The sequence below is a fragment of the Phalacrocorax aristotelis genome, chromosome 28 (assembly GCF_949628215.1).
Source record: "Phalacrocorax aristotelis chromosome 28, bGulAri2.1, whole genome shotgun sequence".
Classification (NCBI taxonomy): Eukaryota; Metazoa; Chordata; class Aves; order Suliformes; family Phalacrocoracidae; genus Phalacrocorax; species Phalacrocorax aristotelis.
In genome coordinates this window covers 1477774-1496795 of record NC_134303.1, presented here as the reverse complement: position 1 = coordinate 1496795, position 19022 = coordinate 1477774, and the positions used below count along the sequence as shown (strand labels likewise).

The following is a 19022-nucleotide window of genomic DNA, read 5'->3' as shown; positions in this document are numbered from 1 at the left end:
GGCGCCCGAGGGCCTGGTGCTACGCTCCGGGCCTTGACCCCTCACCTTTGCCCCTCGGCTCCTAAATTGACCCTGGACCCTTCCCTGAGGCCCTGGCCGTGACCCTGGGCCCTGCCCAGGCACCTCGCCCCCAGCGGGCCGTCACCCCCCAACCTTTCACGTAAAGCCAGATCTGGGCCCATCAAAGCACAACAAAGCTTCAGCCCGCCGAGCCAGTGGCTTTTTTTTCCCCCTCAGGTTTGCCCAAAACCAGATTAAAGCTGCTTAAAAACAAGTGGTGGTGGCAGGAAATGGGTGCGGAGAGTCAGGCTGGTCCCCAAAAACATCCATGGTCTTCCTCAAGCCCTGCATTTCACAACCTCCGCCCTTTTCCAGTCCCAATTCATTCCTTTATTACCTGACCCAAAGCCCAAACAGCTGAAGGACACGCTTGTATTTCAAATTATGAAAGAAATGGTTATAAATTACATAAAGGATGAAGGATTGTGGCATCTCAGCTTTGCCTAGTAGAAACTGAATTTACTTATTGCAAGGAAAAGAGCAAATCCCTGAACTCCAGCAAGGTTTGACTGATGGAGCTCAAAAATAAAGATGTAGAACAAGGAGGAAAAAAATCATCTATTCCAGTGGGAGAACCAGGAAAACTCCTGGAACAGCAACGGCTCGTCACGGAAGAGGGGAGCGGTGGTAGAGTAACACCTTCGGGCCAACGTCTCTCCTTTGGAGGGTAAAACCACGGTGTTCCCCCAAAATATCCCCATCTCATGGCCCAGCCACGTGTGTTGCTCCTCGAGGGATTCCCACCCCCACCCCCCCCAGCTTTTATTTTAATCCACTTAAACTCAGGAAATTCCACAGTTTTTTCATTGTGAGAGGAACAACCTCCGCTTGTTTGCGCTGCCGCCGCGGCATCCTTTCCTTTGATGGTCCCACTTCGCGGCCGCAAATCCTAGAAAGCGCGATGGATGAGACAGAGCAGGCGTGGAAGCGTCGAGAGAGAGTGCGAGGGGGGAAATAAAAAGCTCCGAGAGCACCGAGGGGGTTATTCCATCCCTCTTAGACGCTGGAATGGCACAGGCAGAGGCTGATAATGATTTTTAACAGGATTAGGAAAAGTCCTGGGGAATACAGAGCCCAACAACGAGAACCCCAGTGATTTTAGACAGAAGGGCTGAACAAATGCCTGAGCTGCTTTTGTAGGATGTGGAAGATGGATTGGTGGCACCTAAAGGAAATCTTTACCCCCTAAATCTGGAAATGATCACAGCAGCCATGTGTTAGAGCTGAGATAAATTGATTTCCTGATCCGAGAAAGAAATGGGGAGGGTTTAAGCCCTGCGTTAATAGCGAGTGGCCATTTCAGCACATTGATTGGAGACTCACAGAATCCTACAACTATTCCCATACCTCAGGGAAATAGGTATGGATTACATACGGATTTCTAGCCTGGAAACATTCAGATTATGAAACGATGCTCTGGGTGATATATTCTTGAAAGAAGTCCTCAATTTAATACCATTTAAAGTCTTGTTCATTTGTTTCTCATCTAAAACAATTAAAAGAACACGAAGCCGTCGGCAACTTCACAATCAGAGTGAGGAGTTAAATAAGTGCTGCTGTGCTACGTTACCAGTACGTTTCTATATGTAACACCACAGAAACAAGTTCTACCAGCCGCCCTCGTTTGCTGATGACTGACGGATACCCCAGCAAGCTCGAAACTCCCGCTGCAATACAGCATCGGAGACCTCGGAAGGATGCAGAGCTACGAAGCCGGGCACACCTGCAGGAAATCCTGCCAGGAGTTGAGGCTGGCTGTTCCCAAAAACCCCAACGCTCACCTCAAAACCTCCTGCAATTTTATTCCCTGCGGATTCTTCCCGCAGTCTCCCCTCCCCAGATCCTTCTTGTTTGGGCGCTATGAAAATATCACTTTAGAGGAGGGACACAGGCTGGGCTGGGCACCGGGATGAGCAGGATGTGGTTATAATTATAATAATTATTAACTAGCATGCTAAAATACCCAAGAGCATTAGCAGAAACCAAGATCTTAGCTGAACAATCGGAAAATACAAGTTAAATCTGCTAGCACCCCCGAGCCAGGGCCGCTGCCGAGGGTATTGCAGTAGCTGTCGCGGGCTTAAGGATGTTCTGAGGAAAATAAAACACCCTTATTCACACTGAGCTGCGTGAATTTGAGTGGCGGCGTTTAACCGCGTGTTCTCCAACAAAACAACGCAGGATATGGCTGGAGCGTGGAGGGAAGAAAGCCGAAGCAATAATTCAGCTCGCCTTTCCTCGGGGAAAAGCAGCAGCGTCCAAAAAACCATCACGATGGGCGTAAATCGAGCAACAGCGGCCAGATGTATAGCACCTACATCCCAAAGCCCGTCCCTCGCAGCAGCCAGCACACAGGAGGAGCTGTGGTGAACTCGAGGCGATCGCTTACCCAGCAGCGCTTTTCTTAAGAGTTCGTTCAGGGAAAACGTTTACAGGGAAGTCGGCGCAGGATGTCAGCACCCGCTGACCTCTCCGAGCCCTTCCCAGCTGATTTCCTCACCACTCGCACGCCCCGAGTCCGCAGAGTCTCTGGGGATGAAGCGCTTGGATCACGGGCGGACCGAGGTCCATCCTGCTCAGCTCCAAGCGCTCCGAGGGGGTTTTAGTTAGCACAACTAATTAATTGTTGTCAGATGTTGGGAGTTTATTGCCTGCATCCTAGAGGAGCACAGAGCCACGAAAACCTTAACGCTACATCTCCGAGCGTTTCCTACGCAGCGTTTCTAAAGCTGCACTTAACTCAGGGATTTTGACTCAGAACACAAACGCGCAGCTTTATTTAGCGCACAAGGACCCCGTTACGTTGCAGCCATCAAGCCCCAAGCGGTCCCGAGAAGCCGGATGAGCCCCGACCTCATCCATACGGCAGCGTGGGTGGTGATCCGGGCTCGGCCCCTCCTCGCACGCACCAGCTGCCTCGCGAGGACTCGCTCCTCAGCCAGGCCTTTGTTTGAAAGGGAAAGCAAAGCTCAGAGTCCGAGGGAAGGGCCGTTGTACAATTAACCCATCACCAGAAAGTAGAAAGCTCAGCAGAACAGCGCGGGGGAGTGTCCGAAACGCCTGTTAATCAACGTGAAACACCTGTTAATCAACGTGAAACGCCATTGTTGATGGGATAAAATTGACCTCTGCACGGGGAGGCTGGGTTCTAAGAGGAGGCAAGACATTCCTTCCAACCCAAGCTTCAGGAACACCGAGGTAAAACCTCACTCAGGCTGTGCCCAATTACACAAGAAGGGAATTAATTACAAATTTTTCTTTCATGCTGACAGCTGATGTTTTTTTTTTTCCCTCCCCCTTCTCCTTGTTAATAATCAGGGGGGAAAACCCAACAGGTAGAAGATAACCAGCGCAGCAGCCAGCCCAATCTCCGCTCACTGTTCCCTGCTGGAAGCTCTGATGTTTTGATCAATGCCGACACTTCTGGAGCGAGCGACTGCGGACGGGAGGAGCTGCCGTCCCTGCTGACCAGGTGAAGAGTCTCCTCCTGAAAAACCAGCTGGGAAGCAGCGCGTTTAACCCGCGCCCCTCGACAGTCCTTCTCAAAATTCATTTCTAAAGCCAGTATTACGGTGCATTAGAGAAATACGGACAGGAGAAAAGGGGAAAGGAAGGAAATAAAGCAGAAAGGGAAAGGTATAAAGAAGGTGTGACTCACTATATATTACAAATAAAGGTGGGTTTTGTCTTGTTTTTAAAAAGAATGGCTGGCTCATGGATATCTCACCACTTTCAACACCCAATATTTAAGGTTCCAGGCAGCCGAGCCCAACTAAAGAACCTCAATTTTCTTAAGGAAACCTTAAATCAGAGGTATTTCCGTATAATGTTTTCTGGAAATCCACCCCGATCAAAGCATCGATCCTCAAGCGCAGTAAAACGCAAGCAGAGCGCAGGTCTTAACGCTCCAAAGCCAAGCCCAGTTGTTTTCATCAGGATAAGACCAGCTATTAAATCTAGATCAGAGGGTTTCTACAGAGAAAAGCAGGAGGAAACTGAAAATCGCCACAAAACTCTGCTGAGCAAAGAGGAAAAAACAGCAGCTGGTAAAAAGAGGCAACAGAATTGAGTCTCTTCTTGGCACAGGCAAAATTTGAACAGATGATGGTGGCTAGCTGAATGCCCGCCTGCCTTCAGAGTGAAAAACGTGTGAAGACGACGCTTCTGAGGCAGTTTTCTAACCCCGCACCCCGTCTCGTCTTTTACAGCCTTGAAAATCATGCCGAGAGTGCCACCGGCCTCCTCCAAGGCACCGGCTTCGTCCCCGCAGTGTGCCAATGGCGCCGCTCTGAGCTCGAACGCGCATCGAAGCGAGAGCTGCAGGATCAGGCTTAATATGCTAAAGACACCCCAAAAAGTGGTAGATGTGTGATTAAACGCATGGAAAAGGTGGGAGCAAGTGGCGGCCGCCTCCCTTGACACCCAGCAGCTCGCAGGGGCAACCTCGGGATCAAGTCCTACCCAGGCAATAGGGAAGGAGCCAAATTGGTTACAGCCCCGATGAGGTATTTAGTGACTCAGGGTATTAATTACATTTGGAAAAGAATCTTCCAGGACTAGTTTGAGATGTCAGCCTGCAGCAGAGCGGTTCAGCGCTCGGGAAAGCGCGTGGGCGATGCCCGGATAAACGTTTCGGGACCTGAGCTCGGTGTTTTCACAGGTAATAAATCTCCTTGGCGTGGAGCAGATGAAAACGTTCCCTCTCGTGCAGCTCATCTCATCCATCTCCATCCCGTTAGCTCGCAGAGGACTTTGCGGGTGCCACTGGAGATGCGGTAAGTCGCGGCCGCCAGGGACCTGTGCTGGAGGAAAGGGTTGAAGGGTCGTGAGCCGTCTCAGCACTTTGTCTTCCTCCTAATGCTTAAACACCTCTTTCTGCCCATCGCTGGGGGAAACTTCTCTTGCCCAAATGATTTTCACCAAGTCGGAGGTTTGTAAGACTGGATGTGGCGTCACAGCTGCGATTCAAGGTAAAGCACGTCCTTATCCACCAACCCATTCGGCAGGAGACCTCCCAGCCGCCTCTCTCCGTAGCAGGAATAACCTCTGCAGCGTCACGGAAGCCAATTTCCTTATTTCTCCCTCATTTCGAGGAGGAGAACCCATATTCCAAGTGATAATTAACTGACATCAGCTTCAACTAAGTATTTACTGCTACTACAGGCACGTAAGTCGGCTGCACATACAGCGCTTAAGCGAGGGAAGCCGAGCTGAACCCAAGTAACGAACCAGAGCTAGAGACGCAGGATTTGCAGGCCGGTTCTAAGCCGCCAACCTCACAAGCTTTACCAGGGCACCAAAAATTAAGGCAGAGTCACAGGTAATCTCAGGATAGTCCTTTTATCTCCACCCACCAAAACATTCACCTTTAAATGAAAGCATTTTACAAACAATACAATGTTGACACCACTTAAGTTTCGCTCCGCGTTAAAAGTAAGAATAAAACATCAGGGAGAATATTACAGTCACATGGAAGTTATGCAGAACCTTAACGGCGTACACTGCAGAAATTAAAACCCCGGAATAAAATTTCTGGTGTTTCCAGACAGACAGGCTAAAGGGACAAACCACATCTTTGTTAAATATAGAAAAGTTTCAATTTGAGGGGGAAGAGGTTTCGTTTGCCAGATGGTGAAGTAGCACTGGTTCGCACACATGCTCAAAAGGAAATTCTTTTAGTACAAAGCCATCTAAAAAACGGGAGACCGCACAAAACCTAGCTACTAAAATGAAGGTTTGGTAAAAAAAAATTCCTCTATTTTCAAAAAAAAGAAAAAAAATCACTTTACAGGTAAAGGCTTCCACTGCCTAAGTGAGTTTAGTAGAACGAGAACTCAAGAGATGTGCTATGAAATTCACAGATACAGTTATGGTTCTTTTTTTAAAAAACAAACCCAGAATACGTCAGGTCTTTTACACATCAGCTTCCCCCTCCAGAGTTTACTCCGCATCCTCATCCTCTTGCGCTGCAGCAGCTTCCTCACTATCTTCCTCCTCATCTTCTACCTCCACGCCTTCTACTGGCTGTGGCTCCTCTTCCTCAGGGAGAGGCTCCTCTGCAGGCAGGGAAGGCCGCTCCTCTGCGTCGGGCTCCACCTCTGCTTGTGCTTGTGCTGCGATTTCTGTCTCTGTCCCTCTTTCTTCTCGCTCCCCCTCATTTTCAGTTCCTTCTGGGTTCTCTTCGGGATCCTTGTTTTCCTCATCTAGATTTTCCTCCTCTGGATTTTCTTCTTCGGCATTTTCCTCTTCCAGATTTTCCTCCTCTGGATTTTCTTCCAGATTTTCCTCCTCTGGATTTTCTTCTTCCAGATTTTCCTCCTCATCCTTGTTTTCATCTGCTCCTTCCACTGTTCCTTCCTCTACATTTCCACTGGCTCCCCCTTCTCCTTCCTCATGCTCTTCTTTTTCTTCTGGGTCATCCGTGAAAGGATTCTCACCCTGCAAAGAGAAGGCAAACGTCTGTCTGCTGCGAGTTTCTCTCTAGCTGCTTCGAGGCATTCACGCTGGCTACGCGCCACGCAAACCCTCCCAAGAAGCTCAGCGTTAAAGCTGCGCCAAAAGCAGTCAAGCGAGCGGCTCCCGAAAGCGCGTGCCACCCTGAGATTTCAGAGCAACGCTAACGGTAGTGGCGACAGCGCAACCGTCAGGCCTCCTGCCAAAGTTCACGCTGGAGGCCTCGCTCATCCCGTTCGCTCAGGGTTCGGTGTGACGCGCGGGGCAGTGGATGACAGATTAAGTCACCCGCACTATAGAGACTCGGTGACCAGCAAGAAGGAATCCGATATAGTATCAAAAAACTCCCCAAATCACCTCGAGGTTCAGTTAATACCCGCCCTCCACAGTCAACGGCAGCTACAGCAAAACTCCTCCAGCACCAAAGCGTCGCTACCAGCTCAACCCCGTACCGAGCCGCTCCACAAACACCCACCTTCAGGTACCGCTCCAGTTTCTTACTGATTAGTTTGTTGTTGAGAATACTCCTCGCGACTACTAGGGATGATTTCTTGGACTGCTCCATCATAGCCTGAGGGAGAAAACCCCAACACACACTTAGATATTGTTCTGAATTAACTTAGGAGGCCAGTTAATCACAGCTCAGCAGCAGATGACAGGTGACAGAGCACACTTTGGTATTTGGGTAGGTGACAATACAGCAATATTTAAAGAAATCTGTCATTTCCTACACGTTCCCCCAAATTCTGTGCTTCGGAAAGGTGAGTGTCAGCAGCCAAGGAAAAGCCACGCGGGTTGTTTCACCCGCTTCCACCAGCGGCATCGTTTTGCCTTTCGGTTTCTGGGGATTGAAGGTGGAAGTCGGCGCGTTTCAATTCCGCAGGGAGCGAAGGACGGCCGAGCACCGCAGGTGCTAACGCAGCCTGCTCGGCATCAACACGGCGACGCGCCAAGATTTACGGCCGCGTGCCGACGTACGTGTTTTACACCTCGAAAGAGGCGTCGTTTGCCAGCCATCACCTCGGATCGCTGCTTGTGGGAAGAGGGAAGTGGTAATGACATCACCCTGTATGTATGTGGAAGTGGGGAGATCAGAAAGCTGTTTATTTTGCAAGAAACAGGGCAAGAGACACGAGATCTCGTTTTCAGCTTGGCACAAGGCTTTGCTGAGGGTGCTTTAATCCCACGAGCCCCTTCCTCACCAGCTTGTGCAAAGGGGATGTTTCTGGGGACGCAAGAACAGTCAAAATTAACCCCAGACTGTAGAGAGAAGTTTCTGGGGACAGAAGAACACCAGAATTAACTGCAGACCGTGGAGAGAAGCACTCGAGAGGAGGAAGCAAAGTTCTCCCTGGTTTCAGGAACCAGGTGAACTCAAACCATCCAAGTTCGTGCTCCTCCTACTGCAGCTGAAGCCCGCGAGACCCCCGAGGCCGCCGGGCTGCCCACTCACCCTGCGGTTGTGGTTGTGGTCGAGCGACTTCAAGTGTTTCTGGATGATGCCGTACTGCATTGGGATGAAGAGGTCACAGGCAGCACAGTGAGCCGCCTCCACCTTTTTAATAAAATGCTCCATGCCAACATCTAGAAAGGAAGATAAGAGCAGCGTTAACCAGAAAATAATCCGGGGCTCTGGGCTGTGTTACAGGTTTTACTCCGGCCTGTGTTAAAACCTCGCTCCCGAGACCCCCAACCTCGCTCCCGAGACCCCCAACAGCATCAAAACAGTCTTCCCGGGCAGCAGACGAGGAGCCAAGCAGAGCGCACGTTATATACGGCCAGGTTAACAGAACACCAGTGGCCCAGATATAAGCCTGGCCCCGCAACGACGAGCGACACGAGCTGCAGCTGCATCAGCACTGCGGGTTTGCCAGAAAAAAGTCTCTTCAGCCAGCTAATCATTTATCCAGTGTTCACAAAGCCGGGTAATAACCTGAAGTGGCTGACGCTGCACTTGAATGTACAGTAGGTTTTACTCTTTAGCAACACCAGCAGGTTCCCCCCCTCCCCTCTTTACTGTTTTTCTATTTATAGAGACAACAAGGCAGCCGGTACACACGACAAAGGAACTCCTGCACGCACATGGGCAGTAAATCATACCTTGCGTAAGATCTTGGTCCCTATAAATCTGCTGAATAACCGCGTTAATGTCTTCAATTGCTTTACGCCGCTCTTCAGTTTTCCTAGTTTTATTAGCAACGTATTCCTGTAGGGCAGAATATTTAGTGTTAATCTTATTTTTTTCCCCGCCACCCCCCTTCACTTTTAGGAAGCCCTACAAATCCCACCACGCACTATCCCGTGGGTAGCACTGCCTTTCGGCACTTCTGTCACCCACTCCGGCCACCAAAATCCGTGGTGGGCAAGTATTTGATTTCCTACTGGTGCAACCAGTAGGACTGGCGGTTAAGCGACCTGTTCAGAAGAAGAGGGCAGTTGAGGCAGAGCTGGAGTAGCGCCTCTGATGCTTTAGCCCAACTTTAATCCGCTTTCTCTAATAGTTTCCACCACAGTTACTTAAAGGGGCAGTTTAAGAGCTTGACACCGTCTCCAAAATAAGTAATAATACTAATATTAATAAGAATACTACTAATAATAATGCAACTCAAACCTAGGGGACAGCAACATAGCCATGGCTCACCTGGAGAAAGTCAGCTGTTTGTTGAGGCAGCTTGGTTCCAACAAACTTGAAGTGTTCCTTATGGAATTTGCTCTCGAGGTGACTGTTCATCTCGTCGTCGTAGAAGGTCCGATATTTGCATAACGAACAAACAAACTGGATCCTGTTGAGAGAGTCGGGAGGCGAAGGGAAGCGATAGTCAAACAGTTCCAGCTCTATCCGGTACCGGATCTACTCCCGTGCTGTATTTAAGGGGTGGCAGAGAAGCTTATGGGAAGTCTCCAACTCTTTAAGCATTTATGGGACGTTTCCCAGAGGTTTTCCCATTTCTGTTTATCTTTTAAGCGAAGGGAAGCGATATTCAAACAGATTCGTTCCAGCCCTATCGGGTACCGCTTTCTCACCGGATCTACTCCCGTGTTCTATTTAAGGGGTTGCAGAGAAACTTATGGGAAGTCTCCAACAATTTAAGCATTTATGGGATGTTTCCCAGAGCTTTTCCCGTTTCTATTTATCTTTTAAGATTGGACAGCAAGAAGACCGGCAGGAGAATAAAGTAGCTCCTACAAAGGACTGACAAAACACCAGGACAACTGGGAACAAAAGGCTGGAGCCCAGCTGCGAGTACTCGAGTCCTGCTGGAAGCAACATCACTAAAAATGAAATAAAAATCAAGTAAAATCGGAGACGTTACCTTTCTACCATGCGATCCCGATGCCTCTTCTTTTGCCTCTCTTGAGTTTTCTTGCCAGCCTGCAATTTGCGTTTGATTTGACTGATCTCTTCTTGAATTGTTAAAGCACCTAAGTGTTTAAAGCAGGTTGTATTTCAGGGCACTACTTGAGGACACCACCTGATTAAAAAAAGAATTTCCCTAGACAAGTTGAGTCGTCAGCCCGACCAACCCACACAACCTCGAGACACCACAGAGTCAAGAAGCTGCTCCCACCAGCCGACTACAGATCAAGCTCTGGTTTAGACAGCACCGTCCACCCCAAATTCGCTTTTTTCCACATAAAAAACCCAAAAGCTGCACTGGGACAGGCTGGGTGGGTGGGGGACAGAGGGGAGAACCACAGCAGACAGACTCTAATGCGGTTTCCCAGCTCTTCATTTTAGTTACTGTTTACTGCTTCTGGTTTTACAAGGTTTTAAGTATTTATTAGTGACACATTTGATTATTTTAAGTACCCCCCGCTCCGCTCTGTCCAGCCTCAAAGCAAACGCCAGCAATGCCGTAAGGCTTGGGTAAGGGGAACCAATTTACACCACTTATTTTGGGGACAGAAAAGCTGCTTCTCTGTCCGCCCGCCCTGCTGTTCGCACGGACACGTCCCAGGATCAAATTTACGCTGCCCACCGGTGGGACGCAGAGCAAGGACCCCCCCCATGGGTTTCTTTCCAGCCCTTCTGTTTCTCTAAGCTCCCTTCGGGTATCGCAGTGCTTCTCCCACCGGTCCCGCCTCTCCGAGCCGGGAATCTCCATCCCGTCTTACAACCTGAACAACTTTGGTCCCAAAGTCAGGTCTATGGCACAGCGGGAAGTTAAATCTGGTTCCCTAAGGCCCAGACTAGTAGCTTCACCCACCTACCTTGAGCAAGGGATCCAGCTCCTCCCTAGCAGGGCTTTTACAGCATTTCCTTATCCCTGAGCAGACACAAAGGATGGGATTCATCTGACTAAATGCAGACATTACAGCTGAGCTAGTCCCGTCCCCCCGTCAGCGGAGATCTGACAGGTCTCATATTGAAGAACAAGCGAATCGTGGCCCCGGGAAGGGTCCCCCCTGTTTCTCTCTGCCAGCTACGGCAACGCGATCCCACCGGAGCCTCGCAAGCAAGAGCCTCGACCGCTCTGGCTCGTAGGACCCCACCTCTGATACGTATCAGCAGCGTCCCCCAGGGGACTCGGGGACACACGCAGAAGCCAAACTGCCCTTCATTGAGAAAGCGCAGAGGTTTAGCACCAAGAGGCAACGAACCAGAAGGGGCAGCAAAGCCACGAGGCCAATGGAGCGAACGGACTCTAAGAAGCAAAAGGAGCCTGAATAAACTCAGACTTAATTGGAAATATCTCTTCTGGCCACGTCGGAGCCCTCAACCAGAGGGGGGTTACGCTCTGCGCGGAGCTTCAGAGTGCGAACGAGCCGTCGTACACATCAACTCACCTTTCTCTGAATCTTTTCCTTCTTCGTCTTCCCCCTCCTAAAAATGCAACGTCGGGAAGTTAAAACCATCAAGAGAAAGGGAACATCTGGAGGCTGGTTTGACGCCTCACCAGCGTCCCCCCTCTCAGACCCTCCCCAGGCACCCAAAGCACCGCACAGCGGAGCGACGTCTCCGCCGGACGCGGCCGCTCCGCGCTCCCTTAGCGCAGGGAAATCCGGCGCCCGCTCGCTCGGCGGGAGATGCCTCTACAACACCTGCGGGTCTTCCATCCCGATCTGCCCCCACCGAGCTGATGGCAAGGGGCGCCTCCAGTCCCCGCCTAGAGCGAGGCAACGTAATCCCACGCTTTGGGATTCTCCACGTCGCAGGCTACTGGTTCAGGGTTTTCCTTTCTTAAAGCTCTTTGCACACAGGTATTTTACTGTGTTTCGACACCGTGAAGCGTCTCGCGGTGACGCTGCGGCCAGTGGGTGTAGCTGGGAAGCCCCCTGTAATATCCACGCTTCTCTCAACGGAGCGTTTTAATTCCATCCTCTCCCCACTACTTGTCCGAGCCTCTGCCCCGAGTCGGTTTGGGAATAACACAGGAGTCCAGGGATCTGCCCGCACCAGCTCCCGCACCTCCAACCAGAACTACAGCTTTTAATCACAATAAACTACATTACGAGAGTTACTTACGCCTCTGGAGCCCTCTTTCTCCTCTTTTTCTCCCGATTCGCCTTCCGTTCCCTCCTCTGAAAGGAACGCCACAGTCAGCACAAAGAGAAGTAACCCCGATCGACACCCAACAGATTCGGCGCTGCGTCGCCGCCCCCGAGCGCGGCGCGAAGCCGCTCTGCTCGTACCGTTGTCAGAGTCGGAGTTTTCGGAGCCGTCCGTCTTGGCCGCCTTGCTGTCGGGTTCGTCGGAGCTGTTTGTTTGCTTCCGCTTCTTCACGGTGGGGTCTTTTTTGATTTTCTTTTTCTGGGGCTGCAAGAGAAGAGAAAGGTTAAGGCCGGCAACACGAGCAGGTGCCCTTAACAGCCAGCAGTGTCTCATTTTACTCATTTTTAGCGAGTTAAGCTTCCCGCATTTAAATTTCTGACAGGCAGAGTTGAGGGACATAATCCCCCACACCTCTATCTTGTAACGTCAGAGATTAAGCCATGAAAGGCTGCAGTTTTCTCCCACCTTCAGAAAACAACATTTTTAGGATTAAAACATCCCACCTATCAACTGCTGTGCAACTGAGCGCAGCCTCCTCCGTCTGCTTAGGAGGAAACACGCGACAAAGCCAATAACACACAAAACTGTATGTTATCGCTTCCCAGAGCGTATTTTGGGGCCTTTCCCTGCAGGACGCGTGGGTCTGTTGGGAAATAAGTCTCTATCTGAGCCGAGCAGGCAGGAGGTTGTCGCACAAGTACTTACTTTAAAATCCGAGTCCCACATTTTCCAGTTTCTCCTCATTCGTTGTTTCATCATTCCTCCTCCGTAACGCATATTCCCCGAGAAACCTCGCATTCCCTGGAACATGCTGAGTTCTGGGATAATGTTGTGGGAGAAGAGGGAAGGGAGCCTGGAGGAGCCGTGGGGACCGAGACCCCGCGATCCCATCGATTGAGGAGGCTCGTTCCACTGTCCACCCATGCGCCCGGGATAGGAAGACGCCATGGGTCTGTTATTGCGTCCGTCTCTACCCCAATTCTGACCCCGTTGACCAAAGTTATCCCGTGCTCTGTTCTGGTATTGATCCCGGCGGTTCCCGTAGAAGTTGTCGTAGTGACCTTCGTAGGCGTTATCGTTGTCGTGTTCGGACTCGTTGTAATCGTAGCCGGAGCGGTACATGTCACGGTCGTTCATCGAAGACCTCGAGTCGTAGGATTCGTACGAGTCGTACCTGCAAGAGACACGTTGGCGAGACACCGCTGAGAAGTGGCAGCAGGGGTTAGGCAAATAAAGCCCTTCAAAACACATTTTAAGGATTATTTTTTTAGTTGCTGCAGGTTTCACTCAACACAGGATGTATTTTACCGCGTGGTGGGACAGCACACGGACCAGCAAGAGCTGCTGATACAGCGTCAAGGTTTCTAGTTCCAGTGGCGGAGGAGCCAGAGACCTTCAGAAAAACCCTAATGCCAGGGAGCCCCTCGAACCATCTGTTTCTTTCAGAACCACCAAAATATTTTAAAAGAATAATAAAAACCCAACCGCGTTGAGCAAAGGCTCCTTCACCAGCTGAGGCTGGGGGTTATCAGTCCGTCCCCGCTCCCAAACATCTGCCTCAAAAATTCGTTTTAGGAGCAGCCAAAGCAAACCAAGAGCTGTTCATTCTCACAGCAGGTTCCACCTTACCCAGAAATACTTGCAGGAACAGCAAGATTTACTCCTCAGCTACTGAAGGAGTACCTTGGCACAACCAAAGTCCTATTCCAGCCCCATCCTTCCTCACTCCCCATGTGCAATCTGTCCATTAAACTCTTTTTCCCAACTGGAAAGACAACATACGCCCTGACTATTGTAAAATCCATTTTCTCCCTCCTGGAAATGAGGCTGCGGATGATTTTTTTAGCTGTATATGCTGCAATACTAAAACCGTGGCACGTGCTTCGCGCTGGAATGTAAGGCTTTGCGTCCTTGCCGGCAGCGCTTTGACTGACACGGCAGGCGAGGAGGGAACCCGGCGCTCAAGAAAAGATCACGACGCTGAAGTAACGAGCCTGGCCGAAGCGCGACCCCCCTCGCCGCTGCGCTTTACAGCGAGGCCTCGGGAAGAGATAAGAACCAGCCGGGGGGTGGAAAGATGTTATCGTGGCTCCAAGGTCGGAAGAAAGTCACCCCGCTGATACAAGGGGAGAATGTTGGAGCTACAAAATCAGGTCAGGCACCGACAGAGGAGCTGCCAGTGTCTGGTTACGCATAAGCCGGGGCAGCTGGAGGGTGAGCGGCTCCTTTTCTGCTCCATTATACCACAGAGCTGATGTTCCCCAAGTGATTTATCTTCCTCTTACCGAGTTTCTCGTTATTTCCTGCACAGAGCAGGAAACTTTTAGCTTTTTAATAAAGCCTATCCCAGTCCCAAGTGGCACGGCGGCGCCCGAGCGGTGGGAACACGCCGCAGGCAGGAGCGCGGCTGCGAGCAGCCAACTGGCAACACACAAGGTCGAAGCGGAGAAGCCCAAACCGATGTTCGAAGGGACGAGAATCCAAGGAACAATTCGACAAACCCTTTCCCGCGCAGCTAAACCGAGCACGCGACCGAAACAAATCGGTTTGATAGAGTGGTACGGAGAGTTACCGTTTTGGAAGCGTAGGAGCGGAGTAGAAGACGGTCACATCACGTTTATTAATATTTACTCCTGAATTTTACTTTGCCTAACGTACTTTTACTTATTTAAGGCATAAAAAACCTGGACTAAGTAGTCGCCCTGCAGAAACGCCAAGTCCTCACAGTGCACGTTAATAAATAAGAAATCTTTGGGGAAAGAGTCCTGTTAGTACTTAAACATTGATGCAGACGAGCAAGGCGTCGACCACATCACAGAGCTGAGCATCTATGGTGACAGTGGCTACAAAAACCTCACTGCAGAAGTCAATGTATTCATCAAAATCGGGACTTTCCACTCAGATTAAGTATGGACTAGTGCCTTGTTTTGCTTAAAGCTGCTCTGCAAGTACATAAGCTTGTGAGGACGGGGAATAAAAAGGATTCCTTATAATTATTATTTTACTGAGAACCCAAAAGTTCAGCCACCGCTGGGAATGCTGCACTCAAAGTCCCAAATTTGGATTTTTTTTTTTTTTTTTTTGACATGACATGGATGAAAACTTAGCGTAAAAATCCTATTTTACAGTTACAGCGGGTGAGAAGCAAACGGCTAAGCCGGCTCTGGACGCTCGAAAAGGCAAGACTGAGACCATCGAGGAACAAACGGAGCAGCGACGCCTCTTAACGAGCAGCAGATCGTTCCCGCGTCTCCTCGCCCCGCGCTCACCTGTCCCCGCCAGATCCGTAGTGTCCCCCCTGCATCGCGTCCGCGTCCATGTGCGACACCATGTCCAAGCGCTGGTTCATTTTCGCGATGACGGCGTCGGCGTTGCCGCCACCCGAACCGTCGGGATTCATGTCGACGTCCGAATTGGCCATTTCCCAGGAGTTCGATGTGGCCATGCCGTATCCATAATTACCCGAGTTATCCTGGCCGTATCCATAGCCATAACTGTATCCCTCGTAACCTGGAACAACAAAAATGAGAGCTGCGTTTATTTCCAGTTATCCAGCTTCGCTAATATTTTAATTCGAGTCAAGATGCCCCGAGCAATCGCCACAGGGAGTTAAAAAAAAAAAAAAAAAGCCTCAAATTTCTCTTTAAGTCACCTATAAACTTTGAACTGTTGAATTCACAAAGGTTTAAGGGAACAATTTGCTTGTGTAAGTCCCATAAAATACAGCCACAGCCTACAGCTTCCTCCATCTAACCTGCTCCGGAGAGGAATAAACACAGCCGAGGCAGTTTTCATAAAAACCTGGTTTGAGTTAACACAGAGACACCAAAACCCCATTTTAAGCTGGTTTTTAGTTTGACACGAAGCTGTCGGTAGCCAGATCAACACAGCCAGGACATACCTTCACTGGAACCTATACAAGCTGCTTTATAACCCCTTAAATCCAAAGGAATGACACTATAGCACACACCTGCCCTCTTCAAAGACAGCACAGCCGAGCACTAAAAGCAAAACCACTTGCAGCCTAGCGTTTCCCACACATTTTAAACCAGAAAGCAACAGAGACGCTTCTCCTCCCACTAAAGAGACCAAAACTGTTATAAACAGGAAAAAACCAACCACAGGAATAACACACAAAGCCAATTAAAAGCCTGCTGAGGCTTAAAATTTAGGTTTTTCTTTTCCCAGATCTTTTATTGGGCTACCGGCAGGCGCGGAGGGGGAGTTTGTATTTCTTCTCTCTGCCCAAACCTCGCCTGCATCGACTTCATTTGGGTTTTCCACGTAGAAAAAAGGCGCGCACACGTGTCTGCGCCCCACCAGAACCCAAACATTCTGCCTAGAACAGTTTTCCCGTGCAACCGTTTCCAGTAACCCAAGTTTTCTGTTGGCTTCGACATGAATTTTTAAAACAAAAAGAAAAAAATCATCGTGCAGGCAGAACAGCGAGAGGCTACACGGGGTCCATGCTGCGTGGGGACGGCGGTGGTTCGCCACCGAGCTCGGCGCGTCGCCCTCAGGCTCACGAAACTGATCCGAAGTGGAAACTAATAAATCATTACTCCAGTTTTTATTGTACTTGCCTCTGTTCGTCCCAGAGTTCCAGTCTCCATAACCTAGAAAAGAGCAAAAAGCAATTAGAGATAAGCTTATCGCTACCGTGGCACTCACGGCCGAAGAGATTCTCGTTACCCGGCATCAAAACGGAGCAACGCCCCGCATAATCCACGCGTCTTACGCCTAACAGCAAAGAAATCGGACCTTAACGTCTCCCCAGCAACGAGCCGTCCCCACAAGAGCAACATCCTTTGCTCATTTCACACAAACAAACAGATTCAATTTCAAGCTGAGCTCCCGATAACAATTTCGACGTCCGAGTATTTTGGGAGCAGAAGCAAAGCACTCGGGAAAGCGAGAGGGGTCTCGCACGGAATAAACCCTGCTCTGATTAACGCCTAAAAAGAGGGGACTGGGACACGTCGGGGAAGTTTTAAATCCCCTCATCCACCAACTGCAGCCTCCTAGGACTGACATTCAGACGCCCTTTGAGGCGAAACGAATCCCGACGGCATCGCTGCACTTTGCCTTTGCAGGAAACCAGCTGGAAGATGGAGGTACCGGGATGAAAAGACGCGATCCGGAGGAGCCCCGGCCGGGACGCCGGCATCCCACGCTCCCCAGTCGAGAAAGCGTTCCCCCGACATTAATTTTCAAAGTAATTACAGCCTCGTTAGCCACGGTACGTATGCGCACCGCTTCCCCTTGGATCTATATGCACGCTATGGGGGAGCGATGTAACCTTGCAGGTTCCTGTTGCGATTTCCCCCTTAATTAGAAACTCCTCTTCACAGAAGAAAAGTAATTTATTAATTTTCTTCCCCACCCACCCCCCACCCCCGGGTTACAGCCTGAGCCTCTTCCAGATGAAACAGCCAACACCGAATATAGCGGCAAATTGCTTCCTACACGCACCGTATTCCACAGGTGAGCTGAGGTGCCGCTCGCAGAGCCAGCAGATGAATAAACCCCTCAAAATTGAAAGAAATAAAGGCAAAACTGCCACTAAACGAGGCGAGAAGAAGAACTACAGCCATAACCTGAGGGAGGATGAGGAATTCCCGTCAGCCGCCACCACTAGACAGGAATTAGATGGAACCTAATTAAGCTCGATCACGGTTATGCTTAAGATACACGAATTTTCTGTCAGAAATAGCGCCCGGTTCCCTGCCTTCTCCCGCTCCACCCGCGCCGGGGCTGGAAGCCCGGGGAGCAGCGCGCCGGGTGCCGGGGGTGGGAGCCCGGCGGGGCCGAGGCCGCAGCGGGGGCTCCGAGGCGGAGACCCGGAGGCAGAACCACCTCTCGGCCCTGCGGCCGCACCGATACGGCGGGACGGGGACGAGGCCGGGCGGCGGCGGCAGCTCTCGTCACCCCTCAGGGGCCCGCCCGGCCGCAGCCACCCCACGGCGAGCTCCGGCCTCCCCCCGCCTCACGGCGACCCCCGGCTCCCCCCCGGGGCCGCCCCCGCCGCCATCTTGCGCCGCCGCCCCTCACCTGAGTAGCTCATGATGGCGGCGCCGCCGCCCGCCACCGCCGCCTCCCTCTGCGCGAGACGGTAACGGCGGCGCGCCGGCCCCGCCTCCCCGCCCCATTGGCCGCGCCGCTCCGCCTTCCCCTTCTCATTGGTCAGCGGCCCCCCGCGCCCCGCCGCCATTGGTCCAGCCTCCCCCTGCGATCCACGGCTCCCATTGGCAACCGGTGGATGTCGCTCACCGGCTCCCTCGCGTTCCGTTGGGCGGCCCCCGCGCTGATTGGACGGTGCAGATGTCAATCGCAGCGCGGCAGACTCCCCGCTCAATGGAACCTGCAATGCCGAGCGGTGATTGGCCAGCGCCGCTGTCACTTCGCGAGGAGGCGTAACCGCCATCCGCTCTGCTCTCTGATTGGTCAGATAGGGGTCGGGCCGACCCTGTTTGAGCCAATAGCGCAACAGCCCCGCCTCGGGCCCTCAGCCCCATCCCTACTGGGGCGTGCCCGCGCCTCTCCCCGCCCCTACGCGCCGCAGCGCCTGCTGCTATTGGCTGCGGCGGCTCCGCCCCGCCGAGGACCCGCGCAGAGGGGGAAGGGGGTGGCTGCGCGTGTGCGCGCGCGTGTTGCACGCGCAGGGGCTGCGTCACCCCCCCCCCCCCATGAGCGTGTGTCACGCGCGCGTCACGGGTGGGTGCGCTCCCACGGGGGGGGGAGGGGTGGTGAAGGGACCTCTCCACCCCGTCTCCCCTGGGTGTGGCTGCCGGGGGGATGGGCCTGGCCCCCCCGCGGCCCTGCTGCCCCCCCCCCCCCGTGTCCCCTGTCCCTCGGGACAAGGCCACCTCCTGACCCCGGTGTCCCCAGACCCCAGGACACAGCCACTCACAGCCCCCCGTGTCCCCCGTCCCTGGGGACAAGGCCACCTCCTGACCCCGGTGTCCCCCTTCCCCAGGACACGGCCACGTCACAGCCCCCCGTGTCCCCCATCCCT

General features: G+C 51.9%; 1 protein-coding gene and 1 long non-coding RNA gene across 2 annotated transcripts; one reads left to right on the top strand and one right to left on the bottom strand.

Moving 5' to 3' along the window:
• Positions 1 to 634: 634 nt before the first annotated feature.
• Positions 635 to 9196, top strand: LOC142048823 (uncharacterized). The gene is made up of 3 exons (XR_012657542.1): positions 635 to 4565; positions 4721 to 8478; positions 9129 to 9196. It is a non-coding gene; the product is annotated as an uncharacterized LOC142048823 (long non-coding RNA).
• AKAP8L (A-kinase anchoring protein 8 like) lies at positions 5382 to 18166 on the bottom strand. Its single transcript, XM_075076044.1, has 13 exons — positions 18059 to 18166; positions 16591 to 16623; positions 15277 to 15517; positions 12713 to 13181; positions 12148 to 12271; positions 11981 to 12036; positions 11302 to 11338; positions 9828 to 9936; positions 9155 to 9296; positions 8614 to 8719; positions 7967 to 8097; positions 6989 to 7084; positions 5382 to 6498 (listed from the first exon to the last, which is right to left on the bottom strand). Exons 1-13 carry the CDS (start codon positions 18069 to 18071, stop codon positions 6001 to 6003), a joined length of 2055 nt encoding a protein of 684 aa, XP_074932145.1. The 5' UTR covers positions 18072 to 18166; the 3' UTR covers positions 5382 to 6000.
• Between the last annotated feature and the right edge of the window lie 856 nt (positions 18167 to 19022).

Coding starts and splice junctions, on each gene's coding strand:
- AKAP8L (XM_075076044.1), bottom strand. Junction 13,182..15,276: donor TACGGATCTGGCGGGGACAG/GTGAGCGCGGGG, acceptor TGTCTCTTGCAG/GTACGACTCGTACGAATCCT. Junction 9,937..11,301: donor AGGAAAAGATTCAGAGAAAG/GTGAGTTGATGT, acceptor TTAAACACTTAG/GTGCTTTAACAATTCAAGAA.